The following is a 19,349-nucleotide window of genomic DNA, read 5'->3' on the forward strand; positions in this document are numbered from 1 at the left end:
TAATCTAAAAAGCTAGAACTTTGCTTTACAAAACTGGCAGCTATGTGAAGCTTATCGTTTTATAACGGAGGCCTTGATAATATTACAGTTAAAGTCAAAAGTTTACATACACTAAAATGAGAGGGATCATACAAAATGCATGTTATTTTTTTAGTACTGACCTGAATAAGATCTTCACATAAAAGATGTTTACATATAGTTCAGAAGAGAAAATAATAGTTGAATATGACCCCATTCAAAAGTTGATTCTTAATACTGTGCTGTTACCTTAATGATCCACAGCTGTGTTTTTTTTTGTTTAGTGATAGTTATTCATGAGTCCCTTGTTTGTCCTGAACAGTTAAACTGCCTGCTGTTCCTCAGAAAAATCCTTGAGGTCCCAAAAATTCTTTGGTTTTTCAGCATTTTTATGAATTTCACCCCTTTACATCAATGAGGTATGATGTATGATTTTGAGATCCATCTTTTCACACTGAGGGCAACTGAATATTATATTTTTTTCATTTAGTACTGCCCTTCAGAAGCTACAGAAGATACATACATGTTTCCCATAAGACAAAATAAGTTAAATTTACCCTGATCTTCAAATTCAAAAACGCATTCTGTTTCCTTCTGTAGCATCAGTGAGCGTTTGAACCTTGTGTAATAGTTGCATATGAGTCCCTCAGTTGTCCTCAGTGTGAAAAGATGGATCTCAAAATCATACAGTCATTGTTGGAAAGGGTTCAAATACACAAAAATGCAAAGAATTTGTGGGACCTAAAGGATCGTGAACAACTACTACTACTAAAAAAAACGCAGCTGTGGATCATTCAGGTAAGAACACAGTATTAAGAATCAAGTGTATGTAAACTTTTGAACGGGATTATTTTTATAAATTCAGCTATTATTTTCTCTTGTGGACTATATGTAAACATCTTTTATGTGAAATATCTTATTCAGGTCAGTACTAAATAAAAAATAACATGCATTTTATATGATCCCTCTTATTTTGGTAAAATAATTAACATTTTGCAGATTCTGCAAGGTGTATGTAAACTTTTGACTTTAACTGTATAATCATATCATTATCTGATGTTACCTCTCAGAATGCACGTGCAAAACTAACTGAAATGTTGTGACGGCGACTGCCATAGTTTGACAAAAGAGATGCAGAGGACTGCAACAGCAGGAATGCTCCTGTGTCATCTTCCACCTCCATTTTGACTATTCTAGATGAACGAATGCTTGTAGCTCTTGTCATTGGCAGTGATGTCATGCAGTGGTGATGTATTAGCCGTATGAGTGCTCTGGCATGTGTGAGTGCTGGGCAGCACGTACAGTAGGCTTATGTTGCTTGCCTACAGAATGCCAGTGGATGGTGTGGAAGATCAGCTATGCACCCCTGGCAGATGGTCCAGACTAATAGGTGATGAATGTGCTTTCAATCCCTCTGGTCATCTTTGGTGTATGTGTGTGTGTTGGTGTGTGATATAGGGATCCAAGTCCAGTGGAAGGGTGCATAGCTTTGGCAAACGTGATCATGCCATAAAGAGGAATCCCAGCGTTCCTGTAGTAGTACGTGGATGGCTCTATAAACAGGTAAGAGAGTTTGACCAATGCTTGTTTATTGATTAACCAAGCTTCTGCTTTTCAAACTTTACAGACTAGGGGTCGTCCAATATGTGTTTTTCAGGGCGATGCTTATATTGATTTTTACGGATCAAGATGACAGATGACCAATATTTGGAACCGATATATATGTCTGGTGTAAAAAATAAAATTATACTACCTGCCAGAAGTTTTTGAACAGTAAGTGTTTAAATGTTTTTTATTTTAACGAATTCTCTTCTGCTCACCGGGCCTGCATTCATTTGATCCAAAATACAGCAAAAGCAGTAATATTCTGAAATATTTTTACTACTTAAAATAACTGCTTTCCATTTGACTATATTTTAAAATGTAATTTATTCCTGTGATCAAAGCTAATTTTTCAGTATCATTACTCCAGTCTTCAGTGTCACATGATCCTCCAGAAATCAATCTAATATGCTGATTTGCTGTTCAATAATTTATTATTATTATTATTATCAATATTTAAAACAGTACATTTTTTCAGGATTCTTTGATGAATAGAAGAATCCAAAGGTCAACATTTATCTGAAATAAAAAGTTTTTGTAACATACACTATACCATTAAAAACTGTGATGATAAAAAAATGAATAACGTTACAAAAGATTTCTGTTTCAGATAAATGCTGTTCTTCTAAAATTTCTATTCATCAAAGAAAACTGAAAAAAAATCTACTCAGCTGTTTTCAACATAATAATAATAATAATAAATGTTTTATGAGCAGCATATCAGAATATTAGAATGATTTCTGAAGGATCATGTGATGATGATGCTAAAAAATCTGCTAAAAATCACAGAAATAAATTACATTTTAAAATATATTCAAATAGAAAACTTATTTTAAATAGTCAAAATATTTCAAAATTTTACTGTTTTTGCTGTAATTTGGATCAAATAAATGCAGGCTTGGTGAACAGAAGAGACTTCTTTAAAAAACATTAAAAATCTTACTGTTCAAAAACTTTTGACTGGTAATCTATAATGCCAAAATGAAGAATAACAAGGACTCTGACAAAAACTTTTTAAAAATGCTTTTAAATTATATGATCAGCAAATTGGTTTTGAAACCAACCTAATATCGATGCTGATAATCGGCCAGGCCGATAATCGGCCAACCCCATTACAGACCCAGAAACCCAGCAACTTTTAGTGTAAGAAGTATATCTTGTCGTTGGATACCTTGTCTTATTCCAGATCAAATCATTTAAATTAAAAGGACCGAAAAGACCAAAACGTCTAGTTTATGAAGTTTCAAACCATTTTTTGTCAACAAATATGAATAAATAGGGAAATGTGTCTCCCTAAACATCAACAGCCTTGCAACACAGTATTTTTGGGAATCACTGCCACTTCTGAACAGTTGAAATGCATATTTTGAGTATTCAAATGCTAGGTAGCCAGCTCAGTTGGCTTTTCTTTTTGAGAGCCAGCCAGTCAGTCAGTTATTCTGACATAAACACATGGGTCTTTCATGGTGTGAAAACATCAGGAGTGTATTTACATGGATAGTTTTTGATAATAGACTTTGAAAAAACTCTTTAACTGAAAGTGAAATGGTGCTGTCAAGGGGAAGTGCTGCGAATTGCCTGTTTGAAGTTTGTTTGAAGTGCTGTCTTTCCCCATCTGATGTCTTCAGCTGCCTGAGGGTGTGTGTTTCCCCATCAGTGTTTGTGTTGCTTTGTACTTTCAGGACAGCTCAGGGATGCGGCTGTGGAAGAGAAAATGGTTTGTTCTCGCTGATTATTGCCTCTTCTACTACAAAGGTGGGTTGCTCTACCAAACATCAAACAGAATCACATTTACACATGGACATATTTTAGTACATGTTAACTTTTCTCTCAGATAATGATTATGTGCATTGTTTTGTTTGTAATAGCAAGTTTTTCACTAAGTCCTAGCTCTACTAATTGCACTTTCAGTCTTTTAGCTATGTCCCCAGAGTTAAACATGACAAATTTAGCAAACTCTAAAAGTAGTTTACTCAGGGAAATCTCATGTTTATGCATATTTAATCTCATATTGGGTCATACCAACTTGCTGTTTCAGCTGACTCAAACATTGTTTGTGTTATTGTAAAGATTTTAAATCAGTTTAAGTCTTAAAATAATGCATTTTTTCAACATTGACATGTCCAACAGTGCAGGGAATGAGGAGAGGGTAGCATCTTCTGTTTCAGGTTTTCTTATTACATTCATGACAGCATTGATAAAGCACAACTCCTTTACACCTTCAGCACTCATAGATCCTTATATGTGACCATGGACCACAAAACCAGTCATAAGGGTATATTTTTCGAAATTGAGATTTATACACAGTCTGAAAGCTGAATAAATAACCTTTCCAATGATGTATGGAGGATATTAAATGTTGTTAGGATAGGACAATATTTGTCCGAGATACAACTATTTTAATATATGGAATTTGAAGGTGCAAAAAAAATCAAAATATTGAGAAAATGGCCTTTAAAGTTGTCCAAAAAAAGTTCTTAGCAATGCATATTACTAATCAAAAATTACATTTTGATATATTTACAGTAGGAATTTTATTAAATATCTTCATGGAATATGATCTTTACTTAATTTCCTTAATTTTTGGCATAAAAAAATCTATAATTTTGACCCATACAATGTATTTTTGGCTATTGCTACAAATATATCCCAGCGACTTAAGACTGGTTTTGTGGTCCAGGGTCACATATAAGAACTTCATGACCAGTAAACTTTTCTGTGGGAACCAGGCAATTTTTACTGTACTCCTTCCTTAGAAATGTCATACTATTTTTGATGCTGTTAGATCCAAAATGACTGACTTTGAAAAGGCTAAATGAGTTATTGCAGCTTGGCTACAGTAGGTAGTTCTGGTATAGATAAACAGCAATGCATTTCACCACTGTATTCTGCATTTTACTGTATTGTCACACTGTGTGCTCTTGCAACAGGTTTTACTGGCTCTGAGGCTTTTTGCTTGTTATTTCTCCTTCTCAAAAACACTTGATGAAAGGAAAGTTAAAACGAAAGGCCTGGCTATTTCAGGGAACTTGTCACAAGTCTGGAATTTTAAAAACTATGATGTGGTATTCTTCTTGTATCACTGCACACTTTTGTGCAGATTTCATTGTTGTCAGCATTAGGCCTGAGAATGATTTAGTGGGCTGTGTAACACTTTTAAGTGACAAGAAATTACAGGCTTTGAGGCTTTAACTTGCATTAGAACATTATTATTTGGTTTTATATTGTATCTTTTAGGAGGGTGTACTTAACATTTTGATACAAAATTGCTTTGATATAAAAATTATCAAAGCAAATTTTGACATACTTCTTTAGAAATTGATCAATCAGACTCTCTGGAACATTTCATTGAAGTTTCAGAGGGGGTATACTCATTTATGCTGAGCACTGTACTTTTAGTTCACATTTTAGTTTATGAAAGTACACTTTAAAGTTTACTCTCTTTTATACTAGTAGTTTCTTTTAAGCGAAGTTAAAGGGATCGTTCACCCAAAAATGAAAATTACCCCATGATGTGCTCATCCTCAAAGCCATCCTAGATGTATATGACTTTCTTCTTTAGATAAATACAACCGGAGATAAATTAAAAACTGTCCTGGGTTATTCAGTCTATATAATGACAGTGAATGGGTGTTGAGATTTTAAAGCCCAAAAAAGTGCATCCATCCATCATAAAAAGCACTCCACATGGTGTAAATATAAATATGGATATTTTTCTTAAACAAAGGAAATGCTTCACTTCAGAAGACCTTTATTAACCCCCTGGAGCATTTATATCATAATATCAAAAGCCCTTCACTGCCTTTATAAAGCTTGGAAGAGCCAAAAAATTGTTAATATAATCCAGCCAAATCTTTATCTGTTGTTGTGTGCATTACTAGCACTGTGTACAGAAAAGATCAAGGCTGACTTGTTACTCTAAATTTAAAAATGTAAGTTTATTAGATCAGTATGTAAAAAAAAACATATCTAAAAGAAGCACATGTTGGCATTGTCAAACAGATGGAATAACAGGAAACTATGTATGCTTTGAATAATAAATTATATTTTTAAAAATATGTATTTTAGTCAAATGATTAATTACAGACCAAAGTATAGACCAAATATACTATGATTTCTTTGTATACTTGTCAGTATAAGCCAAGTATACTAAAGTATAAATTTGTTAAGTGCAGTTGAGGTCAAAAGTTTACATACACCTTGCAGAATCTGCAAAATGTAAATTATTTTTTCCAAAATAAGTGGGATTATACAAAATGCATGTTATTTTTTATTTAGTACTGACCTAAATAAGATATTTCACATAAAAGAAGTTTACATTAGAGAATATAATAGTTGAATTTATAAAAAATGACCCCATTCAAAAGTTTACATACCCTTGATTCTTAATGAATGATCCACAGCTATGTCGTTTTTTTTTCATTTAATGATAGTTGTTCATGAGTCCCTTGTTTGTCCTGAACAGATAAGCTGTCCGCTGTTCTTCAGAAATGTCCTTTAGGTCCCACAAATTCTTTTGTTTTTCGGCATTTTTGTGAATTTGAACCATTTCCAACAATGACTGTATGATTTTGAGATCCATCTTTTCTAACTGAGGACAACTGAAGGACTCATATGCAACTATTACAGAAGCTTCAAATGCTTCACAGCAGGAAAAACTAACTTTTAGAATTTGAAGATAAAATGTAACTTATTTTGTCTTCTGGGAAACATCTTCAACAGCTTCTGAAGGGCAGTACTAAATGGAGAAAAATATATTTAGGCAAAAGAAGAAAAATGTACACATTCTGTTCAAAAGTTTACACCCCGGCTCTTAAGGCATCCTTTTTCCTTCTGGAGCATCAGTGAGCATTTGAACTTTCTGTAATAGTTGTATATGAGTCCCTCAGTTGTCCTCAGTGTGAAAAGATGGATCTCAAAATCATACAATTATTACTGGAAAGGGTTTAAATGCACAAAGAATTTGTGGGACCCAAAGGATTTATGAACAACTATCACTAAAAAACCCAAAAAACACAGCTTTGGTTCATTCAGGAAACACCACAATATTAAGAATCAAGTCTATGTAAACTTTTGACCTCAACTGAATATCTCTGATAAGTACATAAAAACTAGACTGAAAGTGTATTTTTTTAGATTTAAAAAAGTATAAGAATAGTACAGTTAAATAAACTTCTATTTTGTAAGGGAGAGCTACATTATCAGAATAATTCACCAAAAAATGAGAATTCTGTCATTCCAAACCTTATATACTGTTATTTTATTCATGCAAAACAGTAGAAAGAATTGTTACACAGCTCTTACCATACAGCTTATAGTAGCTTTGTGTGAAAAGCAGACATAATTTAAATTGTTAATCACTTATATTCTGATGTATTCATATTATTCAAAGAAATATATTCTGATATATTGTATATTAACAAAAATGGCTGGATACAGATTGAGGTGAGCAAATAAACATTTTTGAGTGAACTGTCTCTTTCACAGACAGCTTTATTTCTTGTTTGAGATCATTAATTATGTATGTCCTATCTGACATCAGATCTATTCTCTCTGTTTCATTCACCATTTGATGCTTGTCAATGCATGTTTGATTATTTCCTCCGTCTGGTCATAATGGATTGTAATTCATCCTCATTTTCCAGTCAGTCTGCTCTTCCCTGCTTCAGACCCCCAGCTCTCTGCTCACACAAATGAAACGGTGACCTGCCTCAGTTTGGAATCTCTCCTTCAAATAACCTAGAAGTATTTTTAACCCATTACTTCCTAATCCAGCCACCCTTATCGCTTGTCAACCCAACACTCAATCTCTGTTTAAGACACTCCCACACACACAAACACACACACACCGGTGTCACCAGCGTTCGACTGGAAAGAAATGGTCAGGGCGGAACAAGGAGGCAAAGCAAGGCTAAACTTAAATGTGTGAAATGTGATGATGTTATCATAGTGGTGTGAGAAACGCAGGTCAGAGAGTATCGCATGCCAGGAAGGAAGAGAGAGTGAGAAAGACACCAAGTCAAAACCAGACTGGTTGCTCAACTGGGTTGTTTTTACTCCACAGACAGTCGTGAAGAGTCGGTGCTGGGTAGCATTCCTCTGCCGAGTTACACTATCGCTCCTGTGGGACCTGAAGATCACATTAGCCGCAAATATGCCTTCAAGGTAAGATCTCATTTGGCACGGATAGAAACACTTTTAAAAGAATTTTGACTCTATTTACCATCTTAAATTTGCAACAGTGTTAAGGTATAACTTAAAGGGACAGTTCACCCAAAAATGAACTTTCTTTCATTATCGAGAATTTTTAAACAATGTACTGTAGTGGTCATACATTTAAATGCAACTACACTAAATGAGAATTGGAGCTTCTGAAAAAGATACATTTGCATAAAAGTATTATAAAAGTGGTCAATATGACTCTTTAAACACTGTAGCTAGTTTTCTGTAGTCATGTGGTTGCTTTGGGTGTAAAACAAACCATTCAACTTTGTTATCCAGTTGCATTTTTATGTTTTTGATGGAACTATCGTGTGACACCCAGTGTTGTTTTTGTTAACTAAAACTAAATGTATTAAAAATTGTTTTCGTTAATTAAAATAAAGATAAAAATTGAAATATAGTATGAATGTTAGCCAATAAAAAAAACTTGTTTGCCCTGGCAACTAATTGAAATTAAATAAGTTAAATACAAGTACTAAAATTACTATATATCAGTGGTGTGCAGTGGTGTTTTTATGCATTTTACATTTATTCCAAAATAGTCACTGCAGTAACAATTTAAACAACATTTTTTATCTGGGAACTAATGTTCAGCTATTCTTTTTAATAGTTAACTTGTAACTATTTTAAGTTTTTGGATCATTAGCCATCAAAGCTCGAAACACCAAGCTCATTACTCACTAAAAACTCCCACACATTATGTTTTGATTCCATTTCAAGTCTTATTTTGATATGAAACAAAGTAGTGTGTGAATTGTTTCCACTCTAAAAAATGCTGGGTTAAAAACAATCCAACTTGGGTTATTTGGCAACCCAGCACTGGGTAAATATTGAACAGAACACATGAGTTATTTTGACCCTGCTGTTTGGGTTAAATGTTTTTACCCAACATGCTGGGTTGTTTTATTTAAGCCAACTATTGTTTAAAAATTATTATGTTGCTGGCTTAAAATGGGCTGGAATTTAAAAATCACAAACAGAATCATGGAGGCAACAGCAATAATCAAAAGATGAACATTTATTATTGAACAAGAACACCTATGGACAAAAATATAAGACAAACTTAATTTATTTGGATGAATACAGCATAGTTTACAATATTTGTGTAACAATCATTTTAGAAATAAAAAATGTAACATTTAAATTAGCATTTTAATTTAAGTGTATTCAACTGTTCTCTGTAATCACTTTTTTCTTTAGCAAATTCTCGTGCCGGTGTGTCGCTGAAGTCTGGGCCTGCTGTTCGCCAAGGGATCTACAAACTTTAGACTGCCAACTCGCGTTTCTCTCGTAGCTGAAAGATGCCGTGACTGACTCCATAACCTGTAAACAAACAGTACTGAGGTTAAATAACATATTTTAACATCAAATTAAACTAAATGCAGTATTATAACTAATATAATAAGTTTGTTATGCAAGGCAAAATGCATTTCCATCATGCGAAACGACCACTGCTGATGCAACTGACTGACATCTTGTCCTTGTATGTTGTGTTGAATAAAAAAAATATAATTTACAACACAGTAAAGACTTCACAAATGAAATGAAATGAAATGTATACAAACCTTTCTTTTGCTGAAGAAGTGCACAGCGGCGCAGAGAACCACTCTCTCTTGTAGAGCGCTCAATCCAACGGTTGGGTGGAAAAAAATAACCCAGCATTAAAAATGAACCAGCATCTTAGTTACAGAAAAAACTATCCAGCACCTGGGTAAAAAATATTAAAAATAATGCAATAAAATGACCCAACAAGCTGAACCCAACATTTGGGTTAAAAAAAGATAACAGCATTTTTAGACTACGGAAAAACTACCCAGCATATTGGTAATAATGTTAAAAATTACCCAACAAGCTGAACTCAGCATTTGGCTTAAAAAAAAAAATAACCCAGCATTTGTCAGAGTGTGGAAAAACTACCCAGCATATGAGTAAAAATGTTTAAAATAACCCAATAAAATGACCCAACAAGCTGAACCCAGCATTTGGCTTAAAAGGACATCCAGCATTTTTTTAGAGTGTGGAAAAACTACCCAGCACATTGGTAATAATGTTAAAAATAACCCAATAAAATGACCAAAACAAGCTGAACCCAGCATTTGGCTTAAAAAAAATAACCCAGCATTTGTCACAGTGCGGAAAAACTACCCAGCACATGGGTAAAAATGTTTAAAATAACCCAATAAAATGACCCAACAAGCTGAACCCAGCATTTGGCTTAAAAGGACATCCAGCATTTGTCAGAGTGCGGAAAAACTACCCAGCACATGGGTTAAAATGTTTTAAATAACCCAGTGAAATGACCCAACAAGCTGAACCCAACATTTGGGTTAAAAAAGGATAACCCAGCATTTTTTAGAGTGCGGAAAAACTTCCCAGCACATTGGTAAAAATGTTAAAAATAACCCAATAAAATGACCCAAAAAGCTGAACCCAGAATTTGGGTTTAATGCTGGGTTTTTTTTTAAATTCAATCTTCCCATTAACGCCACAAGAGGCTGGATTTATTGCATGAACCAATCACAGCCAAACACACTCATATCTAATCATATCGTGATGGAGGCATTGCCTCCTCTCACGTAACTTTCCCCCATTTATTCTCAATTACCCCCCATCAAACACTGCACGGCTTAAAACTCAATGGGCCCAGGGGAGGCGAGAGATGCAGACTCTCATAATTTTCCCTTTTGGTGTCACTGTTGGATAGTTTTACTTTAGTAATTGATGACAGCCCTGGTGAAAAAACAGCATATGCTGGTAGGTATGTTTTACCTACCTTGACCAGCATCATGACCAGCGTAAACCAGCAAAGGACCAACTTAAACCAGCATCAAAACATACCTAACCAGCATCCCAGCATCAAAACATACCTACCAGCATAGGCTGGTTTTTTCACCAGGGAGGATTTTCATTTTCATGGGTGACTCTATAATTGTCCCAAGCAAGCTATGTAGTTATCATGAAATAAACCCTTTCAGGGTAATACAGGTCCTGAACTCCCTGTCACAATTTATATTGTGCTAATGACCTGCTGACTGTAAATATTGTAAATGCTTATTCATCTCATCTCATTTTCCTTGCACTAGCTGCTTTCTCTTCTCTAGTTAGCTGTGTCTTTCTGTTCTGTCATGTGCAGTTGCTGATTCTGAAGTCACTTTGAGTCACTCTCTGCAGTTATGAATATGCATGCTTCATTATCTTGCATGGCTTCAGCCCTGTGTACAGAATGCAGATAGAAATCCATATATTTTCTCCATGAAGACCATCAATTTATATACAACCAATTACACAAGCTGTTTTTATACATGTAAAGTTCTTCCTTTTTGGTGCTTATCTGTGTGCGAGTGTTTTTGTAGGCGAAGACTACAGTAGTTCATGTGGATTCATCCCCTGCAGCTTGTGTGGTTCATTGTTGTCCTCATGGGGTTCATGACACAGTGTGAATGTATGGGTCTGTACTCATCCTGAGGGCAACTAGGTTACATAACCAGTCTACCTCTCTCTGCTCAACTCCTGTTCTCAAAGCCAGAGAGGTATTTTTCAACGTGGGAGCGAAAAGAAACAACATTCCAGTTTAAAGTGCATGGTGATCTCAGTTTGCTCTTTGCAGCACTCCTCTTTCACTTTCCTTCCTTAACGGATAGTTTTACACAGCCTACGGTGTCACATCGTTCTCCTGGAGTGCCTTACTAAACTACTAGTTGTATCACACACTCTTTAGAGGGTTACGGATCATTAGCCGTAAGCTTCACACAAGAGAGAATGTTTACCTTGGTATCTGGATGTAGATTTTTGGTATTGAGTGACTCAGATGGGCGGCCGAGAGTCTGTAATCTGCACTAATCCTTTATAAAAAAGAAGGCTTACCGCGGTGAATTCTGCTCAGACAGCAAACTCGCCTCACATGCTGGTAGACAGACACGGCAGAGCGTCAGAGAGCGTTTCACTGATTCCGCGATGAGCTTCTAGATATCCGTACGAAGGTGGTAAAGGCTACTGAAACCCAGGCTACTGAGCTCAGCAAACTTCGGCTTTTGTGTTTCTGTTATGGCTTCTAACTGTGGGCATTTGTGCTTTGTGTTGCGGGCTGTTTTGTGGTCTGGCGTGTTGTTTTGTGCTCTTGCGCTCCTGCTGTTTGTTTCTGTCATCCTCTTATCTTGACGGCGCTGAGAGTCCTTAAATTATACTGACAATTTCCCAGAACTTGTATATGTTCTAAACAGGAAAAGCTTGTAGGTGTTGGTTCAGGTGACCAGTCATTGTGCTTTATTTGCTGAACTGTGTCCCTCTTCTGTTCCCAATGGTGGGCTTCCTGCCTGTGATGAGTGGCTGACAGTCCAGAAAGGCTCTGAGACACATTCAGCATCACCCGTAAATAGGTACACTTTTAACTTTAAAGTTTCTCTACCTTAACCTCTGGCATGTGCGAACTTCTTGGGAATGTTTGTGACCTTTCTCACTGACATGATTTCCTCTTTGTGAGATGTGATGAGTGAAATTATTCTAGTCAGAAAATGATAACCAGCAGACATTTGAGCAGTTTTAGGATATAGCTGATTTTTTTTGTTTTGTTTGTTCTTTATTTGAATGTGAACTTTTATCAGGTAATATTGTAATATTTGGATTAGTTCACCCAACTGTGTCATTAATTACTCACCCTCATGTTGTTCCAAACAAAAATATTTTTGATGAAATCTGAGAGCTTTCTGACCCTGCATAGACAGCAACGCAACTACCACATTCAAGGCCCAGAAAGGTAGTAAGGACATTTTAAAATCGTTTTAAAGTAATTTTATTTTAACAATGTCCTTAATACCTTTCTGGGCCTTGATCATATCAGTTGCATTACCGTCTATGCAGGGTCAGAAAGCTCTCGGATTTCATCAAAAATATCTCAGTTTGTCTTTAGAAGATAAACGAACGTCTTACGGGTTAGGAACGACATGAGGGTAAGTGACTGACAGAATTTTCGTTTTTGAGTGAACTATAACTTTACATAGTTAAAGCACTTTTTCCACTGTCAGCCCAAACCGCACTCATTGTTTAACCATTTGATTCCGTGCCTATCCAGCCAAGCCAGTACAGATATTGTATCAATTTCCACTGTAGGGCTGATAACAGAGATGGAACACTTACGCAAGTGTTTACATATGGTATGAGATGTAAATAGTGAGCACTTTATGGAGAATGAGATGTTTCTGCTTTGAACAAAAGCAAAGCCAGCTACAAAGAGAAACTAGTAGCCAGAAAACAAACAAGTGACCAATCCTGATAAGTAAAATCACTACACGCATTCCACTGGCACAGTTCAGTTTCAGGATGAGACTAAAACGGAAAAATCACTATAACTGTTCCTTACTGTTTGTAGAACCGTTTGGCCTAATGGTAGAAAAATGTCTTCTTTCTTACATAATCCTATGAATACAAATACATAGTGGAACCATTAATTGAAATCAAATTGTGAATCGGACTGAATAAAATAGTTCTAAATTCTAACTGAATTCTAAAAGTTCCAAAATCGTTATAGAGTGTTTTCACGACCGGTCATCAGTCGGCCATATTGGCGGCACTGAATGTAAACAATGCCACTGAACTGAATGAAACTTGCATATTTTGCTGATTATTGCTCCTGAAAATGGTCAATTATTGTCATGTTTTGGGCTGCACTAATCGACTGGACTGGAAAAGACATTTGGAGTACTATAGACTGCCAAAAGTTATAACAAATCAAGAAGAAGAGTGCAAAAAATACATTTTACATGTCTGAGGAACAAAAGGCGTTTGTGGTTGGCCAAACTGAACCAGGATTTCCAGGGCAAGAATCTTAACAACATTCGTGTTTGCTTTTTATCCATTGTTTTTTTTATCCAGTGTTTGCTTTCTGGTCAGCTAGGTGAAATATTAGGCTAATAGCGTAGTTACTACTGCTCATACATATCTTTACCACCTATTAACTTTAGTTTGTCAAAATATCGCGCCCCTTCCTGCTTACTAAGTCCTCTATATGATTTAGCAGCTTCCACAGATTTTTTTCATGGTTTAGACAGCGTATTCAGTAGTACCTTAAACCTGCAATCCATGCTGTTGTTTACATCTGAGTATCGCCAATATGGCCGTGCATCCGGGTGACTGACCAAATTGTGACCAAAAAGTGCAAATCCTCTACTGAATCGTATTGAAAATCAATAAAGCCTGAATCAAATCGATTCACACACACCCATACCAGACATCTTAACATATTCCTTTCTAGAAAATACTACACTTTAAAGGAGAAGTCCACTTCCAAACCAAAGATTCAGATATAATGTACTCACCCCCTTGTCATCCAAGATGTTCATGTCTTTCTTTCTTCAGTCGTAAAGAAATGATGTTTTTTGAGGAAAACATTCCAGGATTTTTCACCATATAATGGACTGCTGTGGTGCCCCGATTTTGAACTTCCAAAATGCAGTTTAAATGCGGCTTCAAACAATCCCAAATGCGGTTGTGAACGATCCTAGAAAGAAGGGTCTTATCAACTAAACGATCAGTTATTTTCATAAAAATAATACAATTTATATACTTTTTAATGTCAAACGCTCGTCTTGTCTTACTCTGCCTGAACTGTTTTTGTTCCGGTTCATGACAGTTAGGGTATGTTCAAAAACTCCCATCTCATGTTCTCCCTCAACTTCAAAATCGTCCTATATCGCTGTTGTACATTTTTTTTGTTAAAGGTGTTTAATCTTCTTTGCATGTTCACTTTGCAAAGACTGGGTCGGTATTTCTGCAGCGATGTAGGATGATTTTGAAATGATTTTTGAAGTTGAGGGAGAAGAAACGATTGGAGTTTTTCGACATACCCTAACTGTCTTGAGCCAGAATACACAGAGTTCATGGAGAGACAAGACAAGCGAGATTAAAAAGTATTTAAATAGTATTTTTTAAATGAAAATAACTGATCGTTTAGTTGATAAGACCCTTCTTTGTGGGATCGTTTACAACCGCATTTGGGATTGTTTAAAGCCGCATTAAACTGCCTTTTGGAAGTTCAAAATCGGGGCACCATACCAGTCCATTATATGGAGAAAAATCCTGAAATGTTTTCCTCAGAAAACTTAATTTCTTTACGACTGAAGAAAGAAAGACACAAACATCTTGGATGACAAGGGGGTGAGTACACTATATGTGAATCTTTGTTTTGGAAGTGGATTTCTCCTTTAACTATAATTAATCGTCAAGATATGTATATTGTGCAGTGGAATCAGTTCACAGATATTTGAAGTTCTCCTGTTGTGGTTGTAAGCCAACAGAGCTGTTAAATAAAAGCTCTCTGTACCAGGGCGCTGCATTTTTATAATGGATTGTGAATGACATAATAGAGAATGCTATTAATGAAAGGCCTGGTTAATCTAAAAGCATCTTCAAATAGTCCTACACGCTGCAGGGTGCCAAAAAGAAAGGAAGCAGCACGCTATTGTTAGCTCTTTGTTTTTCTCCTGTGTGTACAAGTGTGTACACAGCTGTGTTTTTGTGTGCACATATAGTAGTTTTGCCTGTTGGGTCATACTAATAAGTTATGACTGATCTGATCTAAAGTATGATTTAATATGACATAGAAATAAACGTTTGGTTAGCTGGTTGGTAATGATGCCCAATTCTGATTTATTATTCTTAACTCATATACATCCTATTGAAGTTAAAGTAATAGCTCTCCCAAAAATGTATACTTTCCCTCATGTTGTTCCAAACATGTATGACTTTCATGCAACACAAATGGAAGTTTTTTTCAATAATTATTCACACAGCTCTTTCGAAGTGAAATCACACTGTGACTAGAGTCTGTAAAGTGTGTGTTCTGTAAAAGAACGACAGTCACTAGTTTAAAACAGCATGAAAATGAATAAATAAAGACACTATGAGGACACTGTTTTTATTTAAGAGCGTGAGTCTCATTTATCTGATGAAATTAGATATGGGTTACTTCAGTGGATGTTTTGGTTGGGTATTTATCATCTAGTCATCTGCAGTGGTCCAGGCCCCCTGCATAATTCAAACTGATCAGCCATCTGTCTGCGTTTTACAGCCTCGTTGCAGAGCTTTTCCTCAGTGGACCATTAAAACACAGACAGCAGCTTAGCACCTCACTGCTTGTGTTTAATGAGCTAGTCATGTAAACATGCGTGTCCTCATGCGGCTGTATATTTTGTGTTGTGATTTCTGCTCACACTTAGAGAGAAAAGAATTGGATTTGCGAAGAAACGGGATTGGATTTCTCCAGTGAACCATAATCGTGTGTTTGTTTTGTTTTATGTAATCGAATGCAGCCAAAGTTACTCTCTCTGAATCTATTTTTAATGAGGAAGTTGCAGGCTGAGTTTGTGTTAATTACAAGTCTGTGCTTTTTTTGTGAATAGCAGTTTGCCTGAGTGTTTTATTTTAGTTATACATAGGAAAAAAAATTAAAAAATACAATTTATTAAATATATAAGGATAGTATCTATTGTATTTATTATATTTTTACTACATTATATTATAATATTAATCTTTTTTCCAAACGCTTATCCTTTGTAGGGTCACAGAGATGTAGCGTCTTGGGTCTATATTATATTATATTATATTACAATAACTTATTTTAGTATCTTATAACTTTGTACATGCTTTTATGTATTATATTTATTATGTTTTTACTATATTTTATTATATTTTAGCTATGTATTATATTATATTATATTATATTATATTATATTATTTAACAATAATTTATTTTGTAACAATTTTGTATATACTTTAAAAAAAATATGGGGGTAAAATTATTTATTGTGTTTTTATTATATTTTATTATATTTTAGCTATGTATATTATTATTATATTATATTATATTATTTAACAATAATTTATATATATATATATATATATATATATTATTATTTTATTTTATTTTGTATTTTATTATATATTCAACATTACATTATATTATATTAATTACAATAATTTATTTTAGTATCTTATCATTTTGTATATACTTTTTAAAAAATATGGGGGTAAAATGTATGATTTATTATGTTTTTACTATATTTTATTATATTTTAGCTATGTGTGTTATATTTCTTATATTATATTATATTATATTATATTATATTATATTATATTATTTAACAATAATTTAGTAAGTAACATATAATTTTGTATATACTTTAAAAGAAATATGAGGTAAAATGCATTATATTTATTATGTTTTATATATATATATATATATATATATATATTTTAATTGTATTTTATTATATATTCAACATCACATAATATTATATTATATAATTGTATTATATTATTTTATATAACATATACATAGTGTCTTATCATTTTGTATATACTTTAAAAATATAGGGGTAAAATGTATAATATTTATTATGTTTTTACTATATTTTATTATATTCATTTTGTATATACTTTAAAAAAATATGGGGTGAAATGTATTATATTTATTATGTTTTTACTATATTATTTTATTTTATATTGTATTATATTATTTATTCAGCATTACATAATACAGTAATTGTAGTAATAGTAATATAGTATTATAGTAATTCATTTTAATAACATGCAATTTGTGCAACACTGACATGATGTGTTACTGAAATCATAACATTTCAATTCTAAATTAATTTAACTTATATAACTTCATCAATTATGAATTCATAGTAGTTATTTTTATATAAATAAACTTGTCTTTTGATAGTAAGGTATGGCTTTTTTCTTATTTTAGTATTTTTAAACATTTTTTTGGCTGGATTTATTTTGCATACTTTAAAAGAAATGTAGGGGGTAAAATGTATTATATTTATTATATTTTTACATTATATTATATTATATTATATTATGGTATATTATTTAATTTCAGTAACTAAGTAACACAGACACTGCAATAACATAAACATAACAGTAGCAGTATTTTATATTTTATAATCTCGTATGACTTTTTTTAATTACTTTCTGTAGTATTTTCGAATGAGTACTGTCTTTGCTTTGTTTTTATTGAGTGATGTAATGCTTACTGTAACAAACTTGACCTTTAGTCTTTTCGTCTGTCCTTTATGCTGATTCACATCGTTGTTCCTGTCTCTTTGATTGCATAACAGAAATGTTATGTTTAATTGGTGTGTATATGTGTTTCTTATCACAGTGTGGCCTTGGCTTGATCGGCATGTGCTCCTTTATTCATTCTGACTTCCTGTGTCTCATCAGTATGTCCGCTGTGTTGTATTCCTCCATGCCTCTAATTATAATGCTGAAATCTCAGATGCTCCTCTGGCCAATACTTATCTGCTGATGCAGTGTTTCTCCTTTTCCCAAGGCTGGACTGACTTTAGTGCTTTCTCTCTTGCAGGCTACACACACAGGGATGCGCTCCTACATTTACAAACAAAGCTCTGTGATTGGCTCGCAGGCGGAGCACACTGGGATGAGGACGTACTATTTCAGTGCGGACACACAGGAGGACATGAATGGCTGGGTCAGGGCCATGAACCAGGCTGCACTGATGCAAACCCACACAGTGAAGAGGTCAGTGAGTCACAAAACCTTACAAAAACATTTTCTTAATCGCTTTAAATTAAAACATGTTACTTAAGACTGGTTTGATATTTGTTTTGTAGCAACAAATTATTTTTTTCTTGTTTTAAACATACTATAACATATTTAGGGTTAAATTTAAGATTTATTTATTTGAATTGCATATAAAGTAGAAGTAGAAGTGATGCATGTTTGTCAGACATACATCATTGAAATGGGTAACATTTCCATTATATAATAACCAGTAGCATATCAATACAGGTGGAGCTGGGGATGTAGAGGGTTTCAGAGTAACTCTGAAAGCATGCTGCAAACTGCTGTAGTGAATGCTAACCAGCCATTTAAATGTAAAGCATTAGGCTTATTGGCTGTGTATGAAACATGAACCAATCAGCTTGTGCCAAATAGTTTAACACTCTGAGTACCATCAGTTTGCGTTCACGACTTGGCATTCACTTTCACATTATGCAGATTTAAGCCATCTTAATCTAAGATTTTTCATGTTTTTTAAAGAAGTCTCTTCTGCTCACCAAGCCTGCATTTATTTGATTCAAAATACAGCAAAATCAGTAATGTTGTGAAATATTTTTAACTGCTTTCTATTTGAAAATATTTTAAAATGTTATTATTTTTTGTGATCAAAGCTACATTTTCAGCATCATTACTCCAGTCTTCAATGTCACATGATCCTTCAGAAATCAATCTAATATGCTGTTTTGCTGTTGAAGAAACATTTTAATTATTATTATTAATATTTAAAACAGTTGGGTGCATTTTGTCAGGATTCTGATGAATAGATAAAAAAGAAAAAAAAGAAAAAGATTAAAAAAAAAGAAAACAATTTTTTAACATTTATACAGAAATTAATACTTTTATTTAGCAAGCTTTAAATTGATCAAAAGTGATGAGACATTTATAACGTTACAAAAGATTTCTATTTCAGATAAATGCTGTTC

The 19,349-nt window shown here is 33.9% G+C and overlaps 1 protein-coding gene across 12 annotated transcripts in view; it reads left to right on the plus strand.

Moving 5' to 3' along the window:
- The window catches only part of plekha7a (pleckstrin homology domain containing, family A member 7a), a 119,721-nt gene that overhangs the window by 65,132 nt on the left and 35,240 nt on the right, over positions 1-19,349 (plus strand). For 8 of the 12 annotated variants that reach the window (XM_051135019.1, XM_051135022.1, XM_051135023.1 and 5 more), the window contains 4 exons: positions 1,477-1,581; positions 3,303-3,375; positions 7,685-7,785; positions 18,209-18,384. In XM_051135019.1, the coding sequence (XP_050990976.1) occupies positions 1,477-1,581; positions 3,303-3,375; positions 7,685-7,785; positions 18,209-18,384 (455 nt within the window). Of the gene's footprint in view, positions 1-1,476; positions 1,582-3,302; positions 3,376-7,684; positions 7,786-9,083; positions 12,219-18,208; positions 18,385-19,349 lie in introns of those variants that run through there. The other 4 variants (XM_051135021.1, XM_051135027.1, XM_051135030.1 and 1 more) reach the window with 3 other exon arrangements.

This window comes from Labeo rohita, chromosome 18, assembly GCF_022985175.1.
Source record: "Labeo rohita strain BAU-BD-2019 chromosome 18, IGBB_LRoh.1.0, whole genome shotgun sequence".
Classification (NCBI taxonomy): Eukaryota; Metazoa; Chordata; class Actinopteri; order Cypriniformes; family Cyprinidae; genus Labeo; species Labeo rohita.